Source organism: Borostomias antarcticus (assembly GCF_949987555.1).
Source record: "Borostomias antarcticus genome assembly, chromosome: 32".
In the NCBI taxonomy this organism is placed as follows: Eukaryota; Metazoa; Chordata; class Actinopteri; order Stomiiformes; family Stomiidae; genus Borostomias; species Borostomias antarcticus.
The window spans coordinates 5,175,885-5,185,884 of NC_140265.1; the positions used below are offsets into that span (position 1 = coordinate 5,175,885).

Here is a 10,000-nt window from a genome sequence, read left to right on the forward strand (position 1 = left end):
AGCAAGCAGGCAGGTGCTGCAGGAGCCAGACTTCGCCCAGTCGCTGCTCCGGGACCCCCAAACCCCCATCATCAGGAAGTCCAGGGGCACCTCCACGCAGGTGAGACCCCCCCGCCCCCCCCCCTACGTGTCCCCCCTCCCTCAGAAAACCAGCGTTCCAACATGGCAGCATTAGTAACGGTTGGGTGTTAGGTCAGGTTTGATTTGGTCAAATTACTGCCAGTACTCAAAACTGAAAAGACTATAACTATACAGATTGTATGTATATATATATATCCTATATTTATGCATACTGTATGTATATATGTATTATTGTTGTAATTTAAATCTGTTATGTATATTCTTTATACACTGCTGAAACACTGCTAACCCCAAATTTGTCTAATAAAATTAATGTCAAATTGGTCTTTCTGTCTGTCTGTTATCCTCGTGTGATCCCCTCCCCCTCCTCCCCCAGGGAACCTCCACCCACGCCAGCTCCACCCACCTCGCCATCCTGGACGAGCCCGACGACCCGGGCCCCGCCCCTGACGACCGCGGGCTATACCACGCCCCCTCCGCCCGCAGCAAGGCGGGCAGCCTGCACAGCAAGAGCAGTTGCCATGGCAGCCTGCAGCGCTCGCGTGATGGCCGGTAGGACGAGGGGGGGGGGGGGGGGGTTGGCGGGGGGGGGGTGCGGGGATGGCGGGAGTGAGAAGATGGATATATTTAGAAAACATTACGGTCAACTGAAATGTCCCTCACCCCTCTCTCTCCCTCTCTCCTCTCGCCATTAAGCCACACCCCCACCGCTCACCGCGGCGCCGAGGAGCGTCTCCCCCGCCCCGACCACCCGCTGTCCACTCACAGCAGCCTCCACCGCCTGGACGGCCAATCGCGGCACGGCAGCCAGAGAGACCTCGCCGCGGCCCCGCCCACCCTCATCACCCACGGGGCGAGCAGCGGCGCGGCCGAGGACGACGGCGCCAGCGCCTGAGAGACCAGCGGCGAGCGCTTGAGAGACCGGCAGCGAGCGGCGGCTCCTCTCTTGACGGGAAGACGTCGCCGTGGACGACTTAAATCACACGCCACTTTGACGGACACGCAAGCTCCTCCCACTTCCCAGAAGGGGGTGAATGAGTGACTGGAAGTGACTTCCTCCCCAGACAGGAAGTTGTCACGGATGCTGGTGGCTAACGGTCTCTGAGGAGGGACTGGTCCTGTGGACGAGGACGCTGTGGTTCCCACGGATACGTGAGGGGCGTATCCGTGTGTGTGTGTGTGGTTCTCCTGTGCGCCAGCAGACGTGAACACACACACCCCTGGTCTCCGTGTGTGTGGACCGGCGCACCAGACCCGTGGCTTCGGTGAAACAGAACACTATTCGTTGGGTTTTTTTGAACTGTGAAGACTGCTTATGTGTGTATACTGCTGGAAGGTGAGCTGTGCTGTGTGTAGATGCTGTGTGTACCGAGTGTCAGCCATGGCCCAGACAGCACTCTACTGCCCCCTAGTGACCGAAGAGAGGATAGAGGGATGTGAAAGCGAGTTGGAAAGAGAGACAGATGAGGGTTTAGGACGTAAGGATGCACAGTAGGGATTGGAAAGAGATGGAAGAGTCGAAAAGGAGAGATGAGGATTGACACTAGCCATGTTTCCATCCACACGTTTTATGCGAATTAAGTTCTATCGAATTAAAAATGCCTCATGGAAACAGTAAAATTCGATTAAAAATCATGAAAATTGACAAAAAGTTTGTACCGTCGATCTCATCGGATTTTCTCTCGTTCGATAAAAGTCTTTTGTGATAAATGCTTTATCCGATTTAAAGCTCTAGATGGAAACGCACGTTCGCCGGCTTTATTCGCATTCATATTTTTAGCGATCCTCACACAATTCGATCGACAAGTGGATGGAAACATGGCTAGTGATGCAGGGGAAGGAAGGTTGTTGTTTTTAAGTTCAGGGGGGCAGAGAGGCCTAATGTTCTTTTTCTTACCACTCAAATCAAACATTGATGAAAGAGAATATAGGAGGGTAGCGGGAGAGATATAGGCTCTCATAGGAGATATGAGAGCCTGAGAGATATGAGAGATATAGGAGATACCGGCGATAAGGGAGATTATATTCATTCAGATGGTTTTTTTGTTGGGTAGGATCAAGCAAACGCATATAAGAACACTTGTGGTTGCATCCTTGGCCTCTACATGCGTTCAGAGGGTTTGAAGTGGATGGATATAACATGTTTCTACAGAGCCCGGTCATAGAAGGGAGTCAAAGGGAACGGCAGGTGATGTTCTGTGTTGCTCTATCAAACACAGACACACACGCTTGATACAGTATCTGTGGTGGATGTCTGGTGTGTATCGGTGCTCATAACTGCTTGATTTCTCTACATCTCGCCGGACTTTCCCCTCTAACCTCCATACCCCCCAGACCCCCCAGACCAGTCTATATCTACCCCTCTACCCCCTCTACCCTCCACACCCCCAGACCAGCTTATATCTACCCTCCACACCCCACAGACCCCCCAGACCAACCTATATCTCTCCCTCTACCCTCCACACCACAAACCAGCTTATATCTCTCCCTCTACCCTCCAGACCCCCCAGACCCTCCCTCTCTCTCTCTCTCTCTCTCTCTCTCTCTCTCTCTCTCTCTCTCTCTCTCTCTCTCCTCCCCCGGAGTCTCCCTCTCCCTGCACCCTCTGCCTTCTGTTTCTCCTGAAGCAGCTCAAAGTAGCTCATGTTGCCTAAAATGTGCACCCTTCATCCGGCATGCTCTATCCACACACACACACACACACACACACAGCTCCCACTGTCTCACACACACACACAACTCCCACTCTGTCTCACACACACACACTTTTCACTCTCTCAGACACACACACACCTCACACTTTCCTCTCTCTCCCTCTCTCTCTCACACACGCGCCAACCCATCCCTGCCTATACCAGCCTGCCTCTCGGTGGGTCTACCTCAGCTACACACAGGTACCTTCAACTCACCCCATCAGCTGCCTTCACACACTGCTGCTCCTGGGACTCGTCCACCGCTGCTGGGTCAGAGTGTCCCGACGACACCGATGTACTCCCGCTAAGATCGCCCTTCATGTTTTCAGAATACCGCAGAACATCTTACCCATGGTGCTTTGGGGACGACTGTAGTATTTACACGCTCACAGCTGTGGAATTCTGCTTAGGACGACGTTCCGGAGTTTTCGGGTCACGTTTTCCCGAGATCGGCCGTCCGATGAGATGCCTGGGGATTAATACGGGTCCTGATCACCTGCCCGCCAGGATTCTTAAAGGGACGGTTCATCCAAATGAATAGCCGTCATGCGATCTGATCTTAGAATCACCTAGACGCCTGTGGAGTCATCCGGAAATTGAACATTACCACTTGAGCGGTGAGGTGTATTTATCCACGTGTTGGTGGTTTAATATGGTCAGCTTTGCCCCCCCCCCCTCCCTCCCTCCGACGGTCAGACAGACAGACGGCATCAAGCCCTGCTTTCTCAGCTCCGGACCATTCTTCACAGAAGAGAACTTCAGAATGAGCACTTTATCCCCGGCTAACTGTTCGAATGTGTATTGTTGTTGAATGTTGAATTGTCGAGTGTAAATAAAGCTCTCTTTGTAATAATCAACTGAGTCATCTGAGTTTCCTTGAGTACAAACAGGTAAGGAGGGGGAGGCGGTGGGGGGGTGGGCGGCTGGTAGGGAGGGGAGGGGGCTGCATCGGAGTGCATGGAGAGGGGGGGGGGGCGAGAGAGAGAGGGACAGAGAGGGGGAGAGAGAGAGATATGCGACAGAGAGAGGGGCAGGGCGTACCACTGATATGACCCAAAACTGTGGAGACCAAACGGGGTTTGAAATGTGATTCACAACCAGCTCCCGTCACGGGCATTTATTCATATCTGCTACGCTCATTTGAAGAAGTCTTAATATCATTTCTTGAGACGTGACAGTGTTCATTTAGAGTTGTGTGTGTGTGTGTGTGTGTGTGTGTGTGTGTGCTTGCCGCCCCCTCGCCTTGCGTCTGTCCCGCCCAGGCAAACACACACTGTTAATAACATGATTAACAACACACAACACCGCCAGCACATTTGGTTTGGTTGTCTGACTGTGATTGTCCTGCCGGCAACTCTTCCTGTGCCTGCATGTGTGTGTGTGTGTGTGTGTGTGTGTGTGTGTGTGTGTGTACATATGCATGATGCAAATGTGAATCTGTGTGTGTGTGTGCATATGCGGGCGTATGTGTGTGTGACCTGCAGCTTCCAATACACAACCCTTAAGACTCATGCCCCTCAGCTCCTGTGTGTGTGTGTGTGTGTGTGTGTGATTAAAAAAAGACTGGCCTGCTCCTGCAATAGCAACACACAATCAGGGCTCTCCAATCCACATCCCTCAGTGCGGCCCTAACTGTTATCTGACTAATCTCTGCCTAGGGGCCATGGAGAGAGAGAGGGGGGCCCCGTCACAATACACGTGTTTGTTTGAACTGGGGGGCCACGGAAAGAGAGACCTGCAAACTCTGACAAGCACACGTCAGCACCAGGTGAGGGTTGGCTGATCTCACCATGGCTGATCTCACCGCTAGGTCTCAGATGCTAACTATGCACCTGCTGTTCCCCAAAAAATAATGATGCTTTATTTCCTGATCTCTCTCTCAATTCAATTCAATATGCTTTATTGGCATGAATGTCAGGTGAACAATATTGCCAAAGCGTCTAGAACACAATTCAATAATAACATGGGAAAAAAAACAACTAACAGCTCCCTTTCTACTAAGTAATATTTCTAGTAAAAATGTGGCCAAACAAAAGGAAAAATAAATACATAAATAATATTCATAATAATCATAATAAATAAAAGAGCAAGTTGTGCTACTGTCAGTCCCTAAAGTTGTGGCAACTTGTTACTTATTTAGTGACTATAATAGCTTCTTCTCTCCTAAAAGGTACTGGACTCTTTTTTTTTGTTCTGTTAGGAATTCAATTATTGATTTGAATATTTTATCCAGATTCTTATTGGAATATTTAGGTTATTTAAATTAATTGATATTTTAATTACATAAAAGGCCCTTTTGTGCTTTTGCTTTCAGTTCATTCACGGCCAGATTGAAGGTCTCTCTCTCTCTCTCTCACACACACACACACACACACACACACACACACACACACACACACACACACACATCCCTCACCGCCCTGAGATCAAGCAATTTCTCTACTTAGACAAATATTAAATTAGGAAAAACAACTGATCTATACAATTAATTGATTTGTCTTTTTAAGATAAAGCATAAAAGATGCCTGTCAGAGACAAGTCACTTTCGTCTAGTCTAGTCTACCAAGAAAATAAAAGGTTCAGTTAAGCAGCATAATGAAACACACACATATCACTTTGATATGCTAACAGGGGGGATTATCTCCTAATTAATTGTTTTCATTAATCACCTTTTAACAAATCGCCGCGGCTAATCCGACGACGTGCTCAAGTGACAACGATAAAGTTGACATTTCAAGAAGCACGTCCTATCTGTCTGGATGTCACCGGACCTGTATAAAAGGACGTTCAGGGGTCTCAAAGGGACAGTTCGCTTCTGTCGGCTACCGGATCTCTCTTCTCTACTCAGAAAAAGTCTGGATTACAGTATGATTTGGCTGCTGTGCGCCTGCGCCCTGGTCTCTCTGACGCACGGGTTTGGTCAAGACGACCTGAAAGTGGCCATGCTGGAGACACTGGGACTGCCGGAGCTTCCTCGGATCCACAAGAGGGATGTGGAGAACCTGGTGGTTCCGACCCACCTCAGGAACAAGTATCTATCCATGCTGAAGCTGCACCAGAAGCGCAGGCGGAGGTCCGTGCCCAGCCTCGCCGGGATACTGAGGCGCATCCCCGGGAACGCAGGTAGAAACTCCCCCCGTCTCAAGTGTCAAGATCAATCCAATAAATGTGTCAATTATAACAATAATAATAATAGAAATTAGCGTTTTCTGTTAATAATCTCTAGCTTTTTATTTTCTGAGGCCTAGAACATGCATGGCCCATTTGAGGGGCCTCTCGTTCCAAAGTGCGGTGTCCAGATTCTGATGGTAGGCCTACCTGTTATGTTCTTTCCATCAGATATCTCGGGTGAAATCGTGTATTCAGATACAACCAGGGAGCGCTTGGTCTTTGATATGGACGGAAGGATCCCGGCCAACAGCGAGGTGACCGTGGCCGAGCTCAGACTGTTCAAGACCGCCCCTCGCCACCTGCCCGCGGCCGGGAGCAGGAGCCACCGGCCGGTGGAGAACGCGCGGGTCAGCGTGTATTGGGTGGAGGTCCTGGTTAACGGATCCAACCGGACATCACTCGTGGACTCAAGGTTAGACCCGCTATGGACAACCTATCACTTTATTGTAGAGAATGACCAATGAAATGAAATGAAATGAATGAATGAATCAATGAAAATGACCCTTTCCTTTCATTTGGGACCTTGTTCAATGGCCTATATGTCAAAATACCCCATAATTTGACTGATCATTAACCCTTTATCTTACAGACTGGTTCCGATCCACGAGACTGGATGGCAGAGCTTTGACGTCACCCAGGCGGTGCACTACTGGTCGAAAGGCTCGCGAGACTCACCGCTGAACCTGGAACTCTGGGTCGAGGGCGCGAGACCGGGCAGCCACGCCGCCGCGATGGCCAGGAGCGTGCGCTTCGACGCACAGGGACCCCCGGGGAGCGCCAAGGGACCTCCGGAGCTCGTGCTCTTCACTCTCAACCTAGAGGAATATGGGTGCGTGGTCAAACCTTTTGTCTCGACCTGATATGGGACACAGATCTCGCATTTGGCATGTGGCTAACTATCCATTCCCCCCCTCCATACAGTTCCCGCGGTGACTGCGCGTCATCCAACGCCAACGACATGTGCTGCAGGGAGGAACACTTTGTGAACTTCCGGGAACTCGCGTGGACTCAGTTGTGGGTCCTCGAGCCCGCGGGGTACCAGGCTTTCCGGTGCGCCGGGAGATGCAAGCAGCCCAGTCGTCCCTACGGTCACGCGGAGCGGCGGTGCGGGGCGGCGGAGAGCGCGCCCCTGCCCGTCATGTACCTGGTGAAGAAGGGAGACCACACCCAGATAGAGGTGGCCGAGTTCCCCAACATGATCGTGGAGAAATGCGCGTGCACGATGGACAGCGCGTGGGTTTGAAAGTGACTCATTACAATGGCCAAAAACACAGTACTTCGACGGGTCAGTGGTTCGAATCCCAGCTCCGACTGTCCACATGTCGAAGTGTCCTTGAGCAAGACACCTAACCCCAAATTGCTCCCAATGAGCAGGTTAGCACCTTGCATGGCAGCTACCGCCATCGGTGTGTGAGTGTGTGTGTGAATGGGTGAATGAGAGGCCATTGTTAAGCGCTTTGAGTGCCACTAAGGTGGAAAAGCGCTATATAAGTGCAGTAAATTTATCATTTACCATTTACTTTAATATGTTATGAGTTACGAGTTTCTTCTGTTTGTTTATGAGATGACAACGTTTAACCCACTTCTTATGAGCACTTAAATGTACCTAAACATAACAGATGAAGCCTATTATAGAGCCTATCTGTCAATATCCTAATAAACTGCATATTATCCTACACAAAACAATGTTATAACTGTAATGTTTGTCTGCACGGATTCTATTGTAAAGAGAAAATAAAACGATAACAATAATTACAAGTGAATGAATGTTCCTCTGAATTATTTTGGGGGATATTTACAGGTCTATATTGACAGAGCCAGTTAACCCTGAAAATAAAGTGACAACATTTCGAATATTAATTGGCATTATAAAAATTGCAAGAGAAATCTTTCAAATGTTATAGTGTTAATGTCAACGTCCGTCGGTCCAGAACCCCATTTGTACGTCTGCTGGACCCCTCAATATTCAAACGTCTAGCTTGGACCCCTCTAAGACGTCTGTGGACGTGCAGAACGGGTTCAATATCTGAACGTTAAAAAAAACTTTCATTCTGGCTCCTAATTGGATGTCTTTGGACGTCCGAAAAAGACAAAAAAGACGTTTTTTTTTTGACGTGTCTTTGCTCAGTGGGGCATGTAGTTTGTTAGACTATACAAGTAGTATCATGTATTAGTTATCAATACTGTAATATGGGTTGTAAAAATCATTATTTCCCAAGGTAAGACATGACCACTAGAGGGTGCCAGAGTGTCCAAGTTTAGATTTATTAGCCAGTGTGTAACATCAGTTATGTTATGACATGGGCAGCTGTGGCTCGAGAGGTCCAGCGGGTTGTCCAAGTGTCCTTGGGCGAGACACTGAACCCCAAATTGCTCCCAATGAGCAGGCTGGCACTTTGCATGGCAGTTGCCGCCATTGTGTGAATGTGACTGGATAAAAATTCAATTTACCATTCCTGACTAGACCACTAGAGGTCCCTAAAGAGCAGAACTCACTCTGTCCCTCTCTCCTCCAGGAGATCCAACAGGAAGTGATGTCACTGGGAACACTCAGAGTGAACATCCAGATGTCGAGGATTCAAATCTTTCCTTATTTTTGTTTAAAGCTCAAAAGTATTTCCTTGTCTCCTCTCTCCTTACCTCCTTCCTCACTAGTTGCCGCTCTAAACGCTCTCTATAGAATCATAAGGATGTTTGTTCACTTGTATTACCTTTTAACCCTGAAAGAACAGTGACAACATTTCGAATATTAATTGGATTTTCCCTATAATACTAGAAAGCGCAGTTTCTCAGCTTTCAGCAAGTGTTGGAATGAGGAATTTTTTAGATTTGTTAGATATTTTTTTAAATATTATTAAATATTTGTTAGATATTTTTTAAATGTTGCCGGTGACGTGGTCGTATCGAAAGGGTTAAGTCCTGATTGCATCTCCATCAGATTCCTCTCTCTCCACAGAGGGTCAAGCCTGACCCCAGCAGTGACCCCTACACAGCTCTCCACGTGAGGACCAGGTCCCCTGACTACCACACACTAGCTGTGAGTCTCTGGTTACACACTCATTCATTTGACCAATGTACTGCATGTAAACTCAATGTTGTGTGTGTGTTGGTCTTCATTTGAGGGGACATTTCATCTAGTCTGACTCACTGGATGTAGGTTTTTGGAGATAAGCCATGTCATTAGGAGGCGGGAAATTCTCCCGCCCAATCAGATTCAATCCAGACTCCATCCCTTCTGCTATCTGCATGTCACTGTTTTCAAAGTCCCCTTCACTATGTGAACCAACAACCTCCGAGCTAGCAAAGTGATTGGTTTAAAAAAAACTAACAGCGGTTTTGTTTGTTTGTTTATTTGTTTGTTTGTGTGTATGTGTGTGCACGCGTGTGTATTTCAGAATATAAAGGACTCCACTGACACATGTTCACCTCCCCACTGAGCAAAGACACGTCTAAAAAACGTCTTTTAGATGTCTTTTTTGTCTTTTTCGGACGTCCAAAGACATCCAATTAGGAGCCAGAATAAAAGTTTATTTTAGACGTTCAGATATTGAACCCGTTCTGCACGTCCACGAGGGGTCCAAGCCAGACGTGTGAATATTGAGGGGTCCAGCAGACGAACACACGGGGTTCAGGACCGACGGACGTTATTAAGACATGATCTGAACGTCTCCCTGACGTTGTGTGTTTGCTGGGTCTGGACATGAGGACCAGGGTCCCCTGACTACGACATACTGGCTGTAAGTCCCTCAGGATTTTCAGAAGTGTGTACAGTAGCTGTTGAGGATAGTAGTTGAATGTCTGGATCTGAGAATAGTGAGGAAATGTTAATTAGTTGTTTTCTCTGTCACTGTGTGTGTGTGTGTGTGTGTGTGTGTGTGTGTGTGTGTGTGTGTGTGTGTGTGTGTGTGTGTGTGTGTGAATGTTGCCTATCCCTGTTATTTTAGATGTTTGCATTTTCATTTGTTCTTTAACGTCACATTTAATTCTTAGTCACACGATCGGAGCAGCCATGTTCCCTCTAAAACAAGATGGAGGACGTGATTTAAGACATCTTG

At 48.3% G+C, this 10,000-nt stretch overlaps 1 protein-coding gene across 1 annotated transcript; it reads left to right on the plus strand.

The window, feature by feature from the left end:
- Window positions 1-5,641: 5,641 nt before the first annotated feature.
- LOC311327438 (left-right determination factor 2-like) lies at window positions 5,642-7,188 on the plus strand (the record flags this gene model as incomplete). The annotated part of the gene is made up of 4 exons (XM_084460474.1): window positions 5,642-5,897; window positions 6,114-6,357; window positions 6,535-6,774; window positions 6,867-7,188. 4 exons carry the CDS (start codon window positions 5,642-5,644, stop codon window positions 7,186-7,188), a joined length of 1,062 nt encoding a protein of 353 aa, XP_084316600.1.
- Between the last annotated feature and the right edge of the window lie 2,812 nt (window positions 7,189-10,000).